The following is a 22,974-nucleotide window of genomic DNA, read 5'->3' as shown; positions in this document are numbered from 1 at the left end:
ATAAATAATTTGACTAGTACCAGGAACATCATAATTCAGTGAGTTTTAAAAAACAATAAAAAGAGGTGCATAATAATTAAAATTATACTTAAATTGTGAGTCAATGTGAATGTATTAAAATAAAATAAAATAAAATGAAATAATGAAAATGCCCCCTCTAAAGAAGAGAAAGGGGTTAGTGGAGCACAATGCCACGTGATACACTACTTTTATTTATCTCTAATTTTGGTCAAGTTTCTTAATAATAGTCTGCCTAATTGGGACAACCCATAGATTTCTAAATGGGGCTGTTATTTTAATCACCAAATCAGGTCCTTGGTGCATCTGAGATATATTTTTCCAAATAATAATTGATTTTCAACAAATGCCAAGAAGGCTAAAAGAGTTTTGACGTTGCATTTTTATCAAAAGAACAATATCAGCCTATAAAAAATTTGTGCTTCCATGAATACTAAAATGCCCATACACTCTTTTGTCAGGCTTGTAAATATGTGCTATACACTTTGCATATATTACATTTTTCAGATTACTTTTACAGCTCTTACTTTAAAAACTTATATACCCATGCACCTAGGTTATACACACATATAACTGACTACCAGAAAGAAAGATTAAATTTATTTCTTGAATACTTTTGTAGTGTGTCCTAAAGTGTCACAGTCATTTCAAAAATTAATCTCATCACTCATTGTTTCTTAATGTCCTTGACTAGCAGGACTCTATGTAGTGTCTGTACAAAAAACATAAATAGTAAAATTAGAGAAAGCATAGGGGTCCGTGACCAACAAATTTCAAAAGCTCCTCAGCTTGTGCTGTGATTCTCTACCCATCTCCCCTATCCATGCTGGTATTTTTCTGATTTAAGTTTACATAGGTCTTATCCATGCTGTCACAATTCCCATGAGTTCTTATGTTTATCTGCCCTGTAGCATGTCTAACACAGTATTCTTGAAGTTATCTACCATTTCTCCCAATCTTTTGGTACAATCACCCCCCCCCAAAAAAAAATCCTTGAGCCTTGTGAGTGAAATATAAGCGTGTATAGATACTTTCCAAGTTTTGGAAATTAGGCTGAGCACTTCACAGTTTTGTCTTTCCTGTGTAGTGACCAGTTAAACACTTACCGCAGTTGCCATTACCTGCAAGAGACTTCTTTGATAAGGGTTGAGCGATGTGATGATCTATGGATGTAGCAATTAGACTAGGCTAGCTGGACAGTAAGTCACAGGGATCTTCTTGCTTCCAGCCTCTGGAATCTGGGATTAAACGTTCATACCACCACGACTATTGGCTATTTTACATTAGTTATAAGAATCATAGGGTTCTTATGACTGCATGACAAACACTTTCCCAAATAAGCCATATCCTAACCACAGTTTTAACTACTTTTAGTCTTTTAAGAAATTCATATATTACACTTCTATTTACATCATTTCTGTTCCTCCCCAAACCCTCCCATGCCTCATCCAATCTCAAGTTCCAAACTCTTCCTAAATAATTGCTTCATATGAATACATATGTGTACATACATGCATACATACATACATTTATTTACCAAGTCCACTTAGTGGTGCTGACTATGACCACTTGGTAGTGGATAACCTACTAGGGGGATATGAAATTTATTCTCTTCTCTCTGAGACCACCGGATACTATTAGATCTTCATCTGGAACATGGTCTTATGAAATTTCTCCTATTCACACTGGAATGTCATTGTCATGTCACTGTACTCTCATTATGAAGACCTTGTTTTAGGCAACAATACTGTTAAGGTTTCATAGGTTTGGCTTCCTTGTTGTATTTACAAAACACTATTTAGGAGCAGGTATCCTGGTCATCTGGTTCTCATAATCTTCCCACCCAACTTTCTATGATTTTCCTGAGCCTTATGTGCATGACTTTAAATTTAGTTGCATCACAGGGATTGGACACCCTATAGTCACATATCCAGTGCCTTTTGACCAGTTTTGGATCACCAAATAGTCTGTAGCACCTATTTTAAAGATGATGTCATTTCATTGTTATTAAATGTGATACAGTACAAAAAGTTTAAAAATGGATGAATGAAATGTAATGACTATAGTTCATTCATCATTATGATCTCTCAAATTATGATTTGAAAGAATGTGTTTTCTTGCCTCCTGGACAAGGAAAAATGGGAATAAAAAAATTAGTTTACTCTGCATTCCTTACAAATAAACTCAGCTAACAAAAAATTAAATATACAAATACCGTTTCTTTGAACTGTTTTTATTAATACAATAGAATATTTAAATATTAGAGAAATATTCAATTCCATTATACTCAATTAAAATTAAAAATAGAATTTAATAGTTTCTTATATATTTTTCCTATGGAAAATACATGGATTTCCTTAAATGTGTTTCAGAGAAATAGCTCTAGTTCTGAACTGCTTGATCTTTAAGACTGTCATGAAGGAAATGGGACAGTGAGTTGTTCTGCTGTGAAATAATTATAACAATGGCTTGGACAGAGAAGCTTAGCTAGACTAATAAGATTCTATTGAGCTCCAAAGATAGTAATATGACTTTGTGAGAAACATCTCTTTCCTTTCAGGAAGAAAGAAGTATTTGAAAAGCAAGTACTTTGTAATATATATAAAATATATATAATATATATGTAATATATATGCCTATGTATAAGATGTATACACACATTTACAATTGTATACATATAAACATATATACTCTATCAAAACCAATAACTGATATATCCTAAAAATTACAGTTGATATATCTAAACAAGACTTAAAATCCTCCTTCTTTACTCATTTTTCTTTGGCTTCTATCAATGAAACTTGGTTCTTCCAGTAGATTATTATTCAAAAGGGAAGGTATGTATAGTCATGGGAGATTGGTGAGCGTTCTAGGACTTTTGAAGAATACATGTAACATGGTCTGGTTTTTAGTGCTATGGTAAGATAGTACATCTACAAGGATTTTACCAACTTCCACCTAAGAAAACAATTAAATGTAATTATACTCTCTTACCCTGCCAAAGCTCATTTATATACTGTGAGCTTTGAAATCCTTCGACCCTGAAAGAATCCTTATGATACACTCTCATATTTGCTTGGTTTTCACTCCATAGACAATAGGACTCATAGTGGGAGGCAAAAGCAGATAAATATTAGCCACAATGATGTGACAAGATGGAGGGATGGTGTGCCCCCCAAAGCGGTGGGAAAACAAAGAAAACAAGGCTGGGCTATAGGAGAAAACAATGGCACAGATGTGGGCAGTGCAGGTGCTGAAGGCTTTCTGCCTAGCATCTGCTGAGGATAAGCTGACCACTGCCCTCAGGATCATGGTGTAGGAGACTGTGATGCACAAAATGTCAAAGCCCCCAATCAAGAGAGCAACCATCAGGCCATAAATGGCATTCACCTTGACATTGCCACAGGACAACTTGGCTACGGACATGTGGTCACCATAGGTATGGTTTATTATATTGCCTTGGCAGTAGGGTAGGTACTTGATGACAAATATAATTGGAATAATCAGCAGCGCTCCTCTTAGGTAGGTGGCAATCCCAATCTTGGCAATGATAGCATTGGTGAGAATGGTGGAGTAACGCAGAGGGTAGCAGATAGCTACGTAGCGGTCCAGAGCCATGAGCATGAGCACCCCAGACTCCATCCCCGTAAAGGTATGGGTAAAGAACATCTGTACAAGACAGTCATCAAATCCAATTTCTTTTTGATGAAACCAGAAGATGCAGAGGGCTTTAGGGATTGTACTGGAGCATATGACAAGATCTGTCAGAGAAAGCATTGCTAAAAAGTAGTACATGGGTCTATGTAAGGAGTCCTCAAAGACGATGAGATAGAGCAGTCCACAGTTCCCCATCATAGCCACTGCATACATGGAACAGAATGGGAAGGAAATCCAGATGTGCATGTCTTCCAAACCGGGGATCCCATTCAGAACAAAGGAAGCTGGAGTTAGATCTGTGTTATTCTGCGCTGACATGACCAGGCTGGTACCACCATGAAACTGCTTAAAATTATGTAGGTTTTTCTAAAGAAATGACAAGAGAAACTATAGGTTGGGATTGCTATTTATAACTCTGCTCTACTTTTAAAAACCATACAATACATTTTAATATTCAATCGACCAAAGGAATAGCTATGTCTGTATTGTTATTTATTGTTAATTCATTGATTCACTTAGGAAATTGTAACTGATCAGATCATGACTGAATATTTGAAAGACAAATTTTCACCTTTATAGAATAATAATCCACTCTATTCTGTTACGATTTGTTAAAATGTGGCTTTATTCAACTGTTGATACATATTTTACTATAGATATGGTCTTAGAATGTAGTTTGGTCTGGGAATGTTGGCTGCATGCCTATCATACCTGCTCTGGGGAGACAGGCATGAGAGCTGGAGTGAGTTCAGTTTGTAATATATTGCACGTCTCATAGATAGATGATAGACAGACACACAGAAAAATGATTTCATCCTCTCAGCAACTATTAAACACTTAGGACTTAGACTTTTAAAATTCTTATCAACAGTGGTTGAAGTTTATCTTTGTTACTGATGCTCTAATCAAACGATTCTGAAAATAGTCTCATGATTTATTCCTCAGTAAATCTCAGGATCTCACAAGTCAGTGATATTGTTCCCTCATTCTTCATGATTTCTCATTACTATATTTTAACATGCTGAACTATGATAATTTTTCTCCACAAGATGAATGTATGGTCACAGGTCAAGAGCAGCTTGTGGTGCCTAGAATGGTGAGTTCCTTGGTTTACTTTTTCTACAAAATAAGCAGTAACATCCTTTCATTTATTCTTTCAACAAATCCCCCTGATTTACCTTCTTGTCCTCTGAGAGTTTCCATTGCCTGTGTTAGATATATCATACATAGTTTATACACATTTTCTACATTATACAAATGCCATTAATATTACTATTTCTTATTGAAGGCTATTAAGTCTTTGCCTCTATTATACTATCTCTCCATTTAATATGTATTTTCTCGATAACATGCTAACATCTATGATATTGTTTGCTCATTTATACTCTCTGATCTTTTGGATTCATGTTTTCATAGTCATAAAAATGGAACCCATTTTAATTTGTCTTTTGGGGATGAGTAGTCACATAAATAAAAGTTATATTTGGATAAAGCCTCCCAGGCTGCCCACAAGAACTACCAGGCAGTTCCTGGTGAACTCCACTGCATTCCCTCCTCCATCTGTAACCAAGGAACTGACTGCACCCATCCTGACTTTCTTCTCTATCTCCACCATCCAATAGCAGGAGCTCAGCCTCCAGGAGCACTGACCACACTGAGCTCCAGTCTGGCCGCAACAATGAGGACCCAGAGTCATGTTAGACTCATCCCATCCAAAAGGGCTGCAGGACCTGTGTATTTGAGCCCTTTTCTTTTCACCATCCCAATTTTTCCACCCTGCTCTGTGACCACCCCTCTGCGCCCCAAACACACCCGTGGATCTACCTGAGATTACAGCTGCCAGAAGTGGACAGATGAGGCATTGGATCTGGAGGTTGACAGCTGTGTTTTTGCAGGATCTCTGTGGCCAATACCCAAGGTCCAAATGAGCACCTCACTTCCTGAGCCCTCTTGGTGATGCTGCATCTTGTACTCAACCCTGCAGCCAGGCGCCAGGGATCCCCCAAAGCCCGAGGTCTTCTCACCTAACCCAAGAATATGCTAGAGCTGCTGGAGGTGAAAGCGAAGCTGACTAAGCACACCCTTAACTGCAAGGGCAACTCAGGACCCACAGCAAGAGCACAAGCACAGGAGTGACCTGCTCCACCTGGCCACAGGGATGGCTCAGATCGATCCAGTGCCACCTGCACCACTGCGAGCGCTGTGGCTATCTGGCACTGCACATGTATCAGGACGCCCTTGCCACCCTCGTGTGGCTGGTTCCATGCACCGGGCAGGTCTCATTTCCAAACTCTAAAGTGGTACTTATTGAACACTGAGGACTGGGCTGGGCAGTGTGGCCACTGAGGAGCTTTCTCCATATTCAAAAGACAAGGACTCCACCTCTCCAGCCCCCATGAGTGAAGGTCCTAGGGGAAGTAGACAGGAGCCTCTTAGACAAGTTTTGTTTGTAAATTAGTACAGTAATTGGGTCCTTACACCCTCGAGTCCACTAGAGACTTGAGTATGGCTGCCTTGGGAGAAGCTGCCTTCTAGTGTACTGTCTGTGGTGTTTTGAATAAAATTCTGTGTAAGAAACCTTGAAAAATATTGCTTTGCCACAGATAAAGGAAAAATGCATGTTTTCATTGCCTCTTTTTCTTTAAAAGAACTGCTTGCCTGTTTGTTGTTGTTTGTGGTGGTGGTGGTTTTTAAGTTTTGCTTCTTTGTAGGAGAAATGCTTGATCTTGGGCAGTTCTAATCTTATCTCATATTTGTTTCTCATACTAGAAGAGTATTATTGAATCCCAAATTCTCTTTGCTTCCAAACTCTGTTTCTAACTTAAGTGTTTGGAGTAGAGAAATGGGAGAAATTGTCTTTGTTTGTTGTGGTTTTTTGTTTGTTTGTTTTGTTTTCTGCTATGGAACAATGTGAATCCACACAGGCCTACCCTGGAAGCTCAGAACTCTGTGGTGAGAGGCTACAAATAGCTGAGCAACTCTTGCAGAACTAGAGTCCAGTGCTAAGGATCCCAAAGGAACACTGGACACTCTGTCTCTCTTTCTCATTGTCTCTCTGTATCTTTCTGTGTGTGCACATGTGTCTGTATGATGTATGTGTGTGAATGTGTGTGTGTATGTGTGTGTATGAAGTCTATATGTGGTATGCAGTGTGTATGCATGTGATGTATGTGTTGTGTGTATGTAAGGGAGAGAGTGTGTGTGTGTATGGTTTGGTGTGTGTATGTGTAAGGGAGTATGTGTGTGTGTGTGTGTGTGTGTGTGTGTGTAGTATGTGTATAATGTGCGAGTGTATGTGTGTGTATAATGTATGTGGATAGTGTGTGATGTGTATGTATAGTATGTAAGTGTGTGTGTGTCAGCATCAATATGAACAAATTTTTATACACTCTTACAGTAAAATTCTATATAATAGTGATGATAAAACCTGGATTTTCATACAATCTAAATAAAATTTGTATACTGTGTTGATGTTAAAAACATAGAGCAGTGTATTTTAGGAGTCAGAGTGGATATGGGACTGGGTATGATCAAGAAACATTGCACTCCCGCATGGGAAGGGGAAGCCCATGTAGAAGGGAGGGGGATGGGTTAAGGGGATGTTGGCCCAGAAACTGGGAAGGGGAATAAGAATCTAAATGTAAATAAGAAATACTCAAGTTAATAAAGAATCTTTTGACAGACAAATCTTTTGGGCATGTTTGTGAGTGAGGTTCTAGATGGACAATACCTATCCTGAACACAAGTGACATCATTCTATTTCATGGGCTTCAGAATAAATAAAAACAAGAAACCAAGCAGAACACTCAAAGTCACCTTTCTCTGATTTCGGACTGCAGGTACAATGTGACTATTGCCTTATCAGCCTGCCCATGCCTTCTCTGCCATTGTAGATTGAATCTATGCCCTCAAACTGTAAGGCAAACAACTCTGCTCTCCTTATGTTGCTTTTATTGGGTATTTGATCACAAAATGAGAAAAGTAAATTATATGTTTAAATAGTTATTGCCATATTCACATGAAACAGAGGGTTAAATTTTGCCATTAATGTTTAAGGAGGCTTCCTCTATACATTACTGCCATTTACTCCATTGCAATGGCCAGGCTACAAAAATATTGCTAAGATGGTAATGGGAATCAACTCTGTGAATACATAGAAAGTTCTCAGTACTATACCTGCTATATTGTAACTTAAATATGATGTATTAATAAAAACCAAAAAAAGAAAGAATGCATCCCAAGCATCTGTTGCATCATCAGTGGGAAGACCTCAGACCTTTTCCTTAAGAGATAAAATGCAGACAGACATGCTGGAGCACACCTGTTATTCCAGTCATTTGGAGACAAAGGGCAGGAAGAACAGGAGTTTAAGGTCATTCTTAGCTCTATAATGAAATTGAAATCATTCTGGGCTACATCAGTTCTTATGCTAATACAAAAGAAAGGAAGGAAGGAAGGAAGGAAGGAAGGAAGGAAGGAAGGAAGGAAGCAAGGAATCTCACGAAATTGAAAGGAAACAAAATAACCAAATGGTAGTGAGTCTAATTAGGAAAATTACATAAGATATAGCAATTACACCATGAAAAATAACAAAACAAGCTATTGTCCTTGTTCACTGTTACCAATGAACTTGATGGTAGGACTCTATTGCTGAAGCCACCTCACATCTGGGCTGTAAAACATGGAGAAATAATGCTGGTAGTGATCTGGAACTTCTCCACTACCAGAATGTGCTGCTCAGGTTGTTAGGGGAGAAGAGTCATCAATACTCTAACCCAGCTGTGAATCTGCCAGCACAGTCAAGACTGACTTGGCAAAATACTTCCATTTGGCATCTTGGATGTTATGCGGATAATCAATGATTTTTTTTTTTACTGGATTTAGGGTTAATTCCATGGGATATATCAGTTACACTTGGTACTGTAAAAGTGGTCATGAGCTTACAAGTGAGTACATCCTAGGCACTAGTGGTGGAAATTTTACTACTGTTTCCCTTTATGAAACTGATACAATATTAAACTGCCTTCCATGTACTTATTTGGAGACCCATAGATTAGTGCGGCTCCCAATCCTTACTTAGAAAGGTTTTTTTTTGTAGTGAACAGCAATTGAGTCACAGATGTTTGACCTTACCTTGGTGTTTCCCTTCCCCCTCACTGAGCCTTTTAGCCTGCTATAGCAAGTTGTTTACACCCTTGGCAGCTGCTCTTAGCCCCTAATTTGGGGCTGGGATTTTCCATGGCACCCTTCTTCCCCACCAAGCCTTCTAGCTTGTTGTTAAGAAGTTGTTTATGTCCCTGATTGGGCCTGGAACTTTCCACCATACAGACTTTTCCTGTTTTCCTGGTTGGAGATTTTCACCTGCCTTGTTGTTTTCCATGGCTTTTACCTCGGATATATAAGGAGATCTCAGTAAAGCCGTGGTGGCACTCGCTGCAAATGGGTGACCCATGTACGTGTTTTCTTTTTAATCCGCTGGCCCTCGCTGACTCGGGGTAGCAGGTTAGCTATGCAGGCGTAGTTGACAAGTGGAGGTCCCACCGAGATTGGAAAGAAGGGAGAAACTGACGGACCGCTCCTAGGCGCGCCAAAGAAAAGGAGTGAATTGATCAAGCAAACCGAAAGTAGCTAATAGCAGTTTGAATATTCTGGATTGGAAACAGGTTAAAAGGGACAAGGTAATAATGGTAAAATGTTTTTGTGTATATGTTCTTTTACAGTTATGCTAAAATCTAGAGAAGCAAAGTCAATTCTCATAGATGCTTTTAGTCTTTGGACCCTGACTAGAGACAGTTTACACCCTAGACAAGAGAGAGAATGGTGTTAAGAAAAACAGTCCTCCTGGAACTCTCCATAGATGCTTTGGCAAAAGACGGAAATGAGCTTAAGCTTTTTTGGAGCTCTCCTGGGGACAGGAGGTGGGAGACGTCTTGCATCCTTGCTGGCTCCTATTGGAGAAGTTCTTATTTTCTGATTCTGGGTCCTTTAGGTAGGATATGTGGGTCTCTTTGGTGGGACGCCATCTAGTTCTTTTCCTCTATGTCTATTGTCTGTCCTTGGTGCACCAAGCTGTCCATGTATGTCAATTTATGTCTAGGTTTTGCTTCTCGTTGCTTGAATATTTTGTATTTCATGTTTAAAAAAATGGTTAAAACTTTAAATGCTGGTTGACTCACCCCTTGAATCAACTAGTAGTAGTTTTAACTCCTTGCTAGAAAGGAACAAATAAAAAGCAGTTTCAATTACCTTTTGAGCCCTGCATCTGTAGCTAGGAGCCTAAGTCAGCTGGGGAAGCCCCCTACGGGGCTGACTAAATGTTTACACAAGCAGATCCTAAAGGCACCAGGAGCTTCACAGCTTCTATGGTAATGGAACTGATGGCTATTTCTCTTAGAAAAATCTTTGTGATTAATTGGATTCAACAGGTGACAAGGTGCTTCTCTTAAAATCGGTTAGAAAAGATAAAAATGGTATTTAATCTAAATATTAAAGATATGCGTAGTCACTTCATTTTTGCTTCTGATTAGTTTTGAATGTATAATATACTCTATGTCTTGGTTATATTTTACTGACTTTTAAGTTATTGGTTACGGTTAAAAATTTGTAACATTGGTAACATACAAAGTTGGCTTAAACCTCATAATTCGCATGGAATTGGCTATAGTTTACAGTTTGACCACAGACAGATTTGTAATTAAGAAAAAAAAATCAAACAGGTGGAGATTGTTACAGGATTTACGAAAGGTTGATGAGGCTATGGAACTTATAAGAGCATTACAGCCTGTTTGCTCACTCCAACTGCTATTTCAAGAAATACACAATTATTATAGATTTAAAAGATTGTTTGTATGCTCTTTCTTTACATCCTGGCGATTGTGAAAGATTTTCATTTAGTGAGCTTGCTTATAATTTTGGAGAGCCCATGAAGTGATACTATCGGGAAGTTTTGCCTCGAAGAATCACTCTTGGCCCTACATTATGTAAAAAAAATTTTGTCACTGCTTCAATACAAGAAGCTAAGACTTTGAATCTTTAAGGGTATATTATTCATTATATAGACATTTAAATTTTACTACAAGCTTTTACTCTTACAACGTGCTTTAAATTTTTGGGAGTAGCTGGTGCTCCAGAAGAGATTCAATATTTCTTTTCAATATTTGAGACATTAGTCAATTAAGAAGAGAACATTTTTTCTGAAATCTGTGCCATGCATGTTGGCACCCATTTTCCTTTTTGGTTCAGAATGGGACTAAGGCAGATTCTCAAGGGAGGAGATTCTCAATTGTTCTTCCAGGTCCTATCCTACCAACTAGTTGCTGGGAACAGGAAGATTCTACATGGATTGTTCGAGTTCCTGGTGTGATCCCCATACCTCTGGATGAAGGCTGATTCCCAGTGGTACTCTACAGGTATAAAAGAGACTTTGGCATTACTGCGACAGTCATTGCTGCCATCACCATTTCAGCCACTGCTGCTACAGTGGCCAGTATGGCCATATCTCAATTGGCAGCTAAAGTTGGGACTGTGGGACTATGGATACGTTCTGGAGAAGTCGCCACATCATTGACTGTGCAGAATAGCATTAATATTCAGATTCAGTTGGTCATTCTTGATCTCAACCAACAAACTGCTCTCAAATGGATTTCCTCTGGGAAACCCATGTTATATCTTGTTTTAACTTTTATCATTCTATGTGTGTAACTGCTGTTAAGGTCCTTAATAGCAGCAAGGCTGTTGGGGATGAATGCTTATCTTGAATGCTCACTCTTAGCAGCTGCCCTTGGGCTATTTTAAAGTACCAACAGATCCAGTCTCAGGCTGAAACCAACAGGTTTGGTTTTCATTGGCCGGGAATAATCCATCGGCCCAAATTAGGCTCAGTTTGTACGACAAGTAGTTAGCCAAAAATGGGTAACCTTCTGGGACCATATTTGCCTAAGAAAGAAATCCTGAAGCTGGCAGGATTTTCAGAGACGGGAAAGAGTTTTGGACCCCAGATTGATCCTAAGACAAGTGCTACTTTAAAAAAATAATAATAAAAGAGGGGAAAATGTTGGGCCCTACCTTGGTGTTTCCCTTCCCCCTCACTGAGCTTTTAGCCTACTATATCAAGAGGTTGTTTATACCCTTGGCAGCTGCTCTTAGCTCCTGATTTGGGGCTGGGATTTTCCATGGCACCCTTCTTCCCCACCGAGCCTTCCAGCTTGTGGTTGTTAAGAAGTTGTTTATGTCCCTGATTGGGCCTGAAACTTTCCACCACACAGACTTTTCCTGCTTTCCTGGTTGGGGATTTTCACCTGCCTTGTTGTTTTCCATGGCTTTTACCTCGGATATATAAGGAGATCTCAGTAAAGCCGTGGTGGCACTCGCTGCAAATGGGTGACCCATGTACGTGTTTTCTTTTTAATCCGCAGGCCCTCGCTGACTCGGGGTAACAGGTTAGCTATGCAGGCATAGCTGACAGTTCACCTCACCGAAGATTATTTTTTCTAGTTCCATCCATTTGTCAGCAAATTTCATGATGTCATTGTTTTAGCTGAATAATACTTCATGGTGTAAATGTATCATATTTTCTTTATCCTTTGGTGCAGGGACATCCAAGTTGTTTCCAGTTTTTGGCTATTATGAATAAATCCTCAAAAAACGTAATTTATCAAGTATCCCTATAGTAGGATGGAGTGACCATTGGGTATATACCCAAAGGGTGGGATAGCTGGATCTTGAGGTGGATAAATTTCCAGTTTTCTGAGGAACTGCCATATTGAATTCCATAATGGCTATAGAAGTTTACACTCCTACCAGCAATGAGTTTTGTGAGGGGTGATAAATACAGATGCATTTTCAATTTTCTACATAAAGACATTGAGTTTGACCAGCAGCATTTGTTTGAAGATACATTCTTTTATCAAGTGTGTATTTCTGAATTCTTTTTTTTTTATTAACTTGAATATTTCTTATATACATTTCGGTGTTATTCCCTTTCCCGTTTCGGGCAAACATCCCCTCCCCTCCCCTTCCTTATGGGTGTTCCCCTCCCCCCTCCCCCATTGCCGCCCTCCCCCAACAGTCTAGTTCACTGGGGGTTCAGTCTTAGCAGGACCCAGGGCTTCCCTTCCACTGGTGCTCTTACTAGGATATTCATTGCTACCTATGAGGTCAGAGTCCAGGGTCAGTCCATGTATAGTCTTTAGGTAGTGGCTTAGTCCCTGGAAGCTCTGGTTGCTTGGCATTGTTGTACATATGGGGTCTCGAGCCCCTTCAAGCTCTTCCAGTTCTTTCTCTGATTCCTTCAACAGGGGTCCTATTCTCAGTTCAGTGGTTTGCTGCTGGCATTCGCCTCTGTATTTGCTGTATTCTGGCTGTGTCTCTCAGGAGCGATCTACACTTCTGCACTTCTTTGCTTCATCCATCTTGTCTAATTGGGTGGCTGTATATATATGGGCCACATGTGGGGCAGGCTCTGAATGGGTGTCCTTCAGTCTCTGTTTTAATCTTTGCCTCTCTCTTCCCTGCCAAGGGTATTCTTGTTCCCCTTTTAAAGAAGGAGTGAAGCATTCACATTTTGATCATCCGTCTTGAGTTTCATTTGTTCTAGGCATCTGAATTCTTTTTAAAAAATTAGGTGTCCATGTGTCAGGATTCAACGAGCTAATAATCTTCCTGAGATGGTCTGCATTGGATTGAAGTAACCCATGACAGATTTACTTCTATATACAAGGCTTAAGAGAAAATCATTTTAGGAAAGATTCTTGCTATCAATATGCTTTTCCTGTCATTATTAAATATCTGTGACAATTGCTAGGTATTCGCCCACCCTTTTGAGCAGATCCCTGCAGATATATGAAGATGCACTATTCTTTCCAGTTAGCAATAATCATGCCTCGGATAAACTTCATTGGCTACGATATTGCCACAGTGAAGAGATGAATATGTACTATTTTCTAGTAATCCTATATAGATAAATAGAGGATAGGTAGGTAGGTAGATGGGTGGTAGATGGTGGGTGGGTAGGAAGGTGGGTAGGAAGGTAGGTAGATGGGAGGGTGGGTGGGGGGAGGGTAGGTGGGAGGGTAGGGGTAGGTGGGTGGGTGGGTGGGTGGGTGGGTGGGTGGGTGGGTGGGTGGGTGGGTGGGTGGGTGGTGGGTGGGTGGGTGGGTAGGTGGGTGGGTGGGGAGGTAGAGGTAGGTAGGTAGGTGGGTGGGTGGGTGGGTGGGTAGGTGGGTAGGTGGGTGGGTGGGTAGGTAGGTGGGTAGGTAGGTAGGTAGGAAAACAGATCATACAGAAGATTAATGAACCCTTGGTTGAATTCAAAGAGAGCAGACACAAGCAGCTAAATGAAATAAGGAAGTCAGTACAGCATGTAGACGTGGAATTCAATAAACAGAAATGCTTGAAAAATAAGCCAGTAAAATGTTTGATGGAAACCCTTTCAAATATTATAGGTTGACACAAGACAGAATAGCAGAGCTTGAAGAAAAAAATACTCATCTCCAGTGTATTTTCTCCTTTAATAAGACTCAGTATACTAACCCAGGGTGTGTTACCATGGACACTATGATGTATCTTTCCACTCAGTTAACTTTGTCTAAACAGTCCCACACAGATGGCTTCAGAGACTCGCTGCTTCAGTGATCTTTCCAGAGATGATTAATATTAAGTATTAATATTAATGTTAAGTATCCTGAGGTGACCAGCTGCCTCACACTGCAGATCTCACATAGGTTGTACCAGATTTCATGCTGCCACTCCTAGCTACTTCTTCTGTAGAGCAATAATTCTATTTTAATAGCCTGATTAATACAAAATGCTATTACAAATGACAAAAATTTGGTTTAACAATTTATTAAATTCTTTCTATAATCTTTCTATACATCTTTCTCAAAATTAATAATTATAGGTTAAGAAATATTTACTAGGTATTATGTCTTTTCTCAAATATATTTTAATTATTTTAAAGTTTATAGATAATGAAAATATACTATAAGTATTAATTTGTTACCAATTTAAACACGTAGAAAATTGGAGTCATTTATTGTTTTTTTCCTGTGATTACCATACCTCAAACATTGCATGTCCAACCAGATCTAAGATACTAACCTTTGACTGAACTTCTCAATGTGATGACGTTTATTGTTAATCCCATTTGTAAATAAGCAGTCTTTATGAAAGTCAGAATCAATGTTATCTAGGTAGGGATCATTTTGAATTTTCCACTCCTGCTTGCTGTAGAGTTCTCAGTGATCCCTAAACATAATAAAGAGTCAAGAGTCTCAGGTCAGCATTTCAGACCTCAAGGGATTTAGACATGAAGGGCCATGCACATGGATATAAATACAGCACATATAATAGGATTCTGGAGTTTTGGGATCACCACACTGAACATCTGAACCAGGTTATTTTCATCTCTTTATTTTTCTCTTCTTTTTTTTGCTGACTAGAAACTAGGTATGAGAGGACACGTGACAGGCTGCACAGACACAGGGTTTCTTTGTGAATGGTAGTATATCCACTGCCTGGAAGCTTTGTTAGAGGGTTTTTGGCATTTTTGTATGTTCCAGTTGATTGTCAAATTGATTAACTCCTTAGAAAGGCTGCTTTGATTCCATTCACCTAGATCAGTCTGTCATGAAGGTTATTGCTTGTTCGTTGGAGAAGATATTCCCCAGAATCTTCAGACTTCATTTCTGTATAGATTTCCAGGGTGATGTTTATGATGATGGTGAAAAATCTCTCTTCCCCTAAACAAACAGGCATCACTGGAAATGATGAGATTCAGGTGAGAATCATAACCAAATAAGAAGCTGCAGAAGAGATACTGATCACAGTCTGGACACTTGTTTGTCACCCGTTCTCCCTTGTTCTTCAGAAGCAACATCTTTTACTTTCTTCTTTCAAGACATACTTAGACTAAGATGGAAAGAACCTATCTTAGACAGCAAAGCTGAACTGGTGAGTCTACTGCCATGTTAAGGGGAAAACATGCACTGTAAAGACAGAGGATGATAAAATGAGGGTTGGAAACATTGTCTTCAGGGTTGGAAAGGAAGATGGAATTGGATGCTCTCAATATTGTTCTTGATATATTGAGATACTCATGTTTCAAGTTGTTATCTCTACAGATCTTTAGCCTAATAGAAGTCTGCAAAAATAAGGCTGTGCAATATTTAAAGCATTTTAATTTTTATTGGAAAATATAATTTATACTAAGTATTTTCTTGGAAATTATATTAAATCTTTGACAAAGAAGTTTAAAAATATATTGAAAGTGCAACAATTAAACCAACAGTAATGATTATAATAATACCAGTAAAGGAAATATGGGTAATATAAACAGAAAGTTTATCTCATATGTGGAAAATAATCGTAAGGATACAAGAAGCCATCTTGGAGACATATTTCATATTCTTAACTGAAAAATATGTTAATGGGTTCCCTGATCTTCCTACTTGCTTACACATGCACTGAGAGTTCAGTGTTACTGGGTGTGGTGGCACATGCCCTTAAATCTAGCACTCAGGTGGACAGAGCTGTGAGTTCATGGCCTCCTTAGCCTACCTAGTTAGATCCACAATAGTGAGGTTAAATAGTGAAATCCTATCTCAAAAAAATTGACTGTTATTGAGGGAATAATAGTTATGACCTTGAAAAATCTGTGAAAAGGTAAGTATATAATTCAGTTTAATATATTTGTGGACTTTTTAATGGTTTTTGTATAAAAAGGGAACGTGAATTACAGTATTTGCATTTAAGACCTTGGCTACCCTTACCAAGGATGAAAAAGAAAATTGAACATCAATGAGTGAGGTGGAAAGCTGGTGAAGCTTTTGCTCAACTCATTCAACTTCTTAAAATGCATCTAGTTTCACATAAATTTACCCATGGGAGTTTGTTAATGTTTGTCACATAACAATAAAAATTTTAATGATTAACTTTTTGACATAAATCAGGGATAGTATCCTTAGCATCTTCGAGGACCAGAATTTAACTCACAGCAAACACAAAATAAAAACATACAAAATTTAACTATTATATCCACATCCCAAACACTAGCTTCTTTCCCATTATAAGATAAATATGCATTTGATTAAACATATGCTTACATATACATACTATTAATAAAAGTTTCTCACAAATGTAAGTAGAAAGATTTCTGTTCTAAAATATATGACAATTTAATATTGTACCAAAGAAAAATTTGTACATAGCCATCTCCACTGGGGTTTATATTATATTTCTCCAAAGCAACCCTTCACCAAATCAAATATACCCATTATACAAAAATATCCGGTTATTTACATCATGCACAGATTCAATGACCTACTACACGGGAGATCATTTACATAATCTGATTTTCTCTAATGTTCTATTTCTGAATTAGGTGATAGCAGAAAACATGGTCTGCACCAAGGAATTCTGTGTGATTTGATGAATTAAAATATATCATGCTACCTACGAGGGTTCCTGCTCATAAGGATAACAAGTGTCAGTAGCAGTATGGAAAGATGAAGATGCAAACTCATCCCTCAGTATCATACCCTGGGCAAGTCTGTATCCAACACGATCACACAGAAGCTCAGGACTAGTAAGCAGGCATTATTTTATTATTAGCAAGAGATGTTCCAGATCCTCAGGGATTCTAACAGCTCTAGGTTCCAGGTGTCTGAGTTCATTCTGATGGGATTTCCAGGTATCCACAGCTGGCAGCACTGGCTCTCCCTGCCCCTGGCTCTGCTCTATGTCCTGGCTCTCATTGCCAACACAGTTATCGTGAGCATCATTTACCAAGAGGCATCACTACACCAGCCTATGTACCATTTCCTGGGCATCCTTGCTATTGTGGACATGGGTCTGGCAACTACTATCATGCCCAAGATTTTAGCCATCTTTTGGTTCAATGCTAAGGCTATCAGTTTCAATGAGTGCTTTGTTCAGATGTATGCCATACATTTTTTTGTTGCCATGGAGTCAGGTATCTTTGTCTGCATGGCTTTAGATAGGTATGTGGCAATTTGCAGACCACTCCGATACTCTTCAATAGTTACTGAATCTTTTGTGGTCAAAGCAACTGTGTTTATGGCCTTCAGAAATTGTGTGGCTCCCATGTCAGTACCTGTATTGGCTGCTCAGAGAAATTACTGTTCCCGGAATCAAATCAACCACTGTTTTTGTACTAATCTGGGGGTCACTAGCCTTGCCTGTGATGACAGGAAAATTAACAGCATCAACCAGTTATTCCTGGCTTGGGCAGTCATGGGAAGTGACCTTGGTTTAATTATGGTTTCCTATGCTTTGATTCTTCGGTCTGTGCTGAGGTTGAACTCTGCAGAAGCTGCATCTAAAGCCTTAAGTACCTGTACTTCTCACCTCATCCTAATATTTTTCTTCTACACTGTTATCATTGTAATGTCCATCACCCACAGTGCAAAAATGTCAGTTCCCGTCATCCCGGTTCTGCTGAATGTGCTGCACAATGTTGTTCCCCCTGCTCTGAACCCCATGGTGTATGCCCTTAAGAACAAAGAGCTCAAACAAGGCTTGTACAAGGTGCTTAGGCTGGATGTCAAAGGAGGCTAAAAAGGAGAAAAAAAAACATTTTTTCTATTTCAACAATAGGATATCTGATTATACTTATTAATCTTATAGGCATAAAATAAAACATCCTTAATAAATCTGTGTAATGTTTTATATATTTATCATCAATATCACTTAATGTAATTATTTTTAAAACACGGTATCAATTTTGTAGTCATAGGTGGTCTAGAACTTGCTATGTAGACCAGACTGGCCTTGATTTTTGAGAGAGCCACTTGCCTCTGTTTCGTGAGTGTAGGAATTGAAGGCATGGGTATCACATTCAATGATAATCACTATCTTGAAAAACTGAAAATCAAGATAATCTAATGTTTTTTTTCAAAGTCACTAGCCTGGCCTGAATGTTACTAAACACTTATAGGATAATACAATTCATTCAAATGTATACATGTAATCTATTATGAATAAAAAAATTAATTGTCTTGAGTGTGAGACATTTTTAATGTAAATTCCTTAAATTTGTGTCCCCTTGGCAGAAAGAACAGCTGTGATATGATGTTAGTTTGGCTTTTAATTCAGATACTTTGCCTGTTCTATGTGTATACACACAGTCACACACATACATGTGTACCGATTGATATATGAATGTGAAATTATTTGGTTGTTTATGAACATCAGAGAGGTGGTAAGAATGAAATCCTTACTGTTACTCCTCCTATGCAAGGTGTGCTGATCATCATACAGGCAATTGTCCTTTCTGGGGCAATATCAGTTCAAATGTGTAGCTGTCAAGGGACTGAGATGTTAAGGGATGGGCGCATTTCTATAGCAGCATCAATGGTTTTTAACCTAGACTGTCTTCTTGGACATCACTGCATCCAGCTCACTGTTTTGATATTTAGAAAGAAGCCATTTCATAGGGTGAGGAGGGAGAGCAGATAGTGTCGCCATGCTTTTGTTGTTAGGAGGAGATTAATTGGAGAGGTTTAGTTAAAGGGACAGTGGCTTTGAGGGTATGATAATGAATAAGAGCATTCTTAGAACTATAATCTTTATTTCAATCATTCAGAATGAAGACATAAATTTTGTGGGTTTTTTTTTTTTTGGTAAAATGTTTACTTAGTAATTTCCTAGATGGAAATTCAGTAAAGCCTTTCACATGGAATTGAATATTGATGTTTCCCCCTGACTAAATGGAATCACTGGAAATGACAGCAGTAAGCTTACATTATTACAGAATGAGAAGTACCTGGAGGAAAGCTCCTTATTTTGAACATTGTTGCTTGTCCTCAATGCCCTTTAGAAAGAGAAGGACTTCTGGTCCAAAAGGTGTAGATATCACATTAGAAACAACATTAAACCTTTAGATATCTTTTTTTTTTTTTTTCGGAGCTGGGGATCGAACCCAGGGCCTTGCGCTTCCTAGGCAAGCGCTCTACCACTGAGCTAAATCCCCAACCCCTAGATATCTTAGTAGAATATATGAACTCTCACTATCATATCGAAAGAAGATGTGTTTCAATTTTCAGGGCTAGTATTCTGACTCTAAAGAGCTTGGGATAATGTTAAACAGTAAATGTTTCTCATGACGTCTTTTATAAACAATGATATTTATAATTAAGCTATTATATCAATAGACCTTCTTAGTGATGGACTAATGACATTTTCTTTCAGAAAAGTAAGGTTTTTTTACTATTGTAAGCCTTTTATATTTTGGTTGAAAATGTGTAAATTATTCGTAGTTAACACTCTATTTGTTATGCTTTATTTGAGAGATTTGAAACCATATTGAAGAGACAGAAATTACTTATATAACAACAAACTCCATACTACTTACTATGTTTGTAACTATAAGGAAAATATAATAGAAATAAATAGCATGCTTACCTTATATTTTAAGAAATGATTATTTCAGAAAATAGCACATTGCCTCTCCAGTATAGAATTCCCCTTCCTAGCTTAGGAGTAAAACATTCCTGGCAACATTCCTTGCTGCTGTTTTATAAAAACATAGAAGTCTATTTGTTTATATTTTGGGAAGGAGGAAAATGTGAAAATTCATTTCTTTGTGACAATTAATTTTTAGATGCCTATTTTAGTTTTAGCGTACGAATGTTATGCCTGCATATGTGTCTGTGTATTAATATGTGACTGCATTCCCTAGAACTGGAATTATAGATGGCTGTAAGCCAACCCAGAGTTCTCTGTAGGACCTGAGCCATCTCTCCAGCAATGATGGCTGCCAATGTTCTTGTTCTGTTATGTTGTGGATAATGGAAGGAGAAAATGGTGGGCAGCTAATATTACAAAAGTTGATTCTATTTCTCGGCTACACAAGTGTATTACTTCTGATAATGAACTAATTTTAATATGAATGCTTTGTATATTCCATTATTTTAAATTTTACATATTACGTTATATTATAGTAAATCAAGTATAAATGTATGTGTATGTGTAGAGATATAAATTCTTAATTTTCTTTTTGAAACTTTTGATAGTTTATTATTTTGTTTTGTGTCTGAATTCCTGCATAAATGTAATGCACTATGTGTATGCAGTCCCTGAGGAGGCCAGAAGAGGACATTACATCTCCTAGAACTGGAGTTTCATATGGTTGTGAGTCTTGCGGATCCTGGGGATCAAACCCAGGATTTTTCTGAAGAGCTGTGCTGTTAACCAGTGAGCAATCTCTCTAGCTCTGAGTTCATAGTTTTCTCAATTAATATTTTGTTTAAAAAATTAAATGTAGTGTTGAATACAAACCAGTGAGAGCAAATGCATCTGGAATGGTACATTTATGAAGTAAAAAAAATCTCTAAGTCTGAAAGAAAGAACTTGATGACAATTTTTGTGTCATGGTTGACTTCAAAGAATTTTTGTGTCAAATATCAGCCTAGTTTATTTGTCTGAAGTATAAATTATAGGACATTGTAAAGACTGTGTATTATTAGCAAAGTAGAAATGAGCAGGGACTCCGAATCAGCCACACATTGCATTAATTGGGCTCTCTGTTTTATTTTACACTGTGTGCTGATAGATGGAAGAAAACATTTTCAGGATGTCTTACTATTTTTATTGTAGAAATCTGTGTAAAATATAGAGGTAACTTTGTTTGACAGGACCAGTTCTAATTATTCTATACTCTTCCTTAGCTATAGGACAGATAAGTGATAGATGTCTATACTCTTTTTTTCTTTCTTTTTTTCTAATTGCTTTACATCAAGCATTTATTCTATTATTCTTAAAAGTGAGCACCATGGAATTGTTTTGGGTTTTTTTTTTTTTTGCTTCCTAATATTTGGCTGTTACTGATATTTACACATTAACATTTACAGTATATTTTTAATAATTTGTACGGTTGGTATTTTCCAAAGTATTCTCAGATATATTGTGCACAGGGATTTTTATTTATGCCTTCCTTACATATCTGTATTTTAAATAGTACAAATTGGAATATACCCATTTGCCTGAACTCTCTAACTTTAAAAATGTATTAAATTTATATATTCTGTGCCTGTGTATGTTCATCATGTATACATGTGTGTGTGTGTGTGTGTGTGTATGTGTGTGTGTGCATGTGCGTGTTTAGACACACACTTTCCATGGCAATGGTATGGAGGTTAGGGGACCACTTGAAAGAGTTAGGAATCTCCTTCAACCATGGGAGTCCCAGGGATCAATCTCAGGTTGTCAGACTTCTGTACAGGTGTCATCTCACAAGTCCTTCTACTAGATTTTACATAACTGATGAGATGGCTCAAGCCAAAAAAAAAGTTCTTCTAGGTTCTTTCTTTTTTTACTCTTATAAGGTGTTCCTTATGCTTTTAAAACAATATTATTAATAAAATATATTTCATTCTTATTTATGAAGTAACCTTAAAATTTTTATCTTTCCTTGTAGGGATCTTCATGCTTTCAATGATTAGTCTTTAAATATTTATTATATTTCTTCTATTTATTAGTTTTTCAATCCATTAATAATTGCTTTGTAAACATTCATTGACATCAGGACTATATCTTGTTTAACACTGAAACTGTAAGTATGAATTAAATATGTATATTAAAAGTCAGGTGGTGGGTGCTAAATGCAAAAGTAGGTCAATTTTCATAATAAATATATTATTACTTCAAGATTGTTATTTTTCTAATTCCAACTTGTAACAACTGATAAGGATAGTTGTATATTGTGTCAAAGCAAAGAGATGAGTCTTACTGAGGAAGGCAAATTTGTCGGTGGATTTGGTGAGATGGGAGAGGAGAGGGCACCTCAGAGATCAGAGGGTTGCTGGGACATAAACTGTAAAATAGCAAGCTAGAAATAAGCAATATAAGAGAATGTCGAACTATCGAAGACCATCCATGGCTCAGGAATAAGGCCACACGTCTTTTCCTCTGTGAAAGCAACCATCATTTTCTCCAAAGTTTGAGGCACTTGACATTTCTATGTGATCCTATTTTGCTTTAAGATTTTATCATGACTCAGGAAGAAGTCTCAAAGATCATCCTTAAAAACATGCTTGTCTTGTATTCTTTTTCTTTTTGCAGAAAAATTGCCTAGAGCAGCATCTAATTACTCCAAAGAAAAATGAGGAAGTGATAGGAAAAGTGAATAGAGAACAATGTGATATATGAGATTTTCCCACCACCCTACACATCAAGGAACCTCTTCTATGTCTGGCAGTTTAGTCTAAGAAGGATTTTTAACAGATGCCACAGGCACATCCACATTAGACCACACACAGAATAAAGTGAGTCTTCCTAAGGGAT

At 37.8% G+C, this 22,974-nt stretch overlaps 2 protein-coding genes and 1 pseudogene across 2 annotated transcripts; 1 reads left to right on the top strand and 2 right to left on the bottom strand.

Moving 5' to 3' along the window:
* Positions 1–3,084: 3,084 nt before the first annotated feature.
* Positions 3,085–3,993, bottom strand: LOC116894119 (olfactory receptor 52N4-like). The gene has a single exon (XM_032895837.1). It carries the CDS (start codon positions 3,991–3,993, stop codon positions 3,085–3,087), a length of 909 nt encoding a protein of 302 aa, XP_032751728.1.
* Positions 3,994–13,448: 9,455 nt separating this feature from the next.
* Positions 13,449–13,600, bottom strand: LOC116894825 (annotated as a pseudogene).
* Positions 13,601–17,289: 3,689 nt separating this feature from the next.
* Positions 17,290–18,249, top strand: LOC116894118 (putative olfactory receptor 56B2). Its single transcript, XM_032895836.1, has one exon. It carries the CDS (start codon positions 17,290–17,292, stop codon positions 18,247–18,249), a length of 960 nt encoding a protein of 319 aa, XP_032751727.1.
* Positions 18,250–22,974: the final 4,725 nt, after the last annotated feature.

Source organism: Rattus rattus, chromosome 2 (genome assembly GCF_011064425.1).
Source record: "Rattus rattus isolate New Zealand chromosome 2, Rrattus_CSIRO_v1, whole genome shotgun sequence".
Taxonomy (NCBI): Eukaryota; Metazoa; Chordata; class Mammalia; order Rodentia; family Muridae; genus Rattus; species Rattus rattus.
Note: the sequence above shows the minus strand (reverse complement) of the source record. Positions and strands in the feature narration are given on the sequence as shown.

What these genes read in the sequence shown, in the direction of transcription:
- LOC116894119 (XM_032895837.1), bottom strand. Translation starts at nt 3,993, where the DNA reads ATGTCAGCGCAGAATAACACAGATCTAACTCCAGCTTCCTTTGTTCTG.
- LOC116894118 (XM_032895836.1), top strand. Translation starts at nt 17,290, where the DNA reads ATGTTCCAGATCCTCAGGGATTCTAACAGCTCTAGGTTCCAGGTGTCT.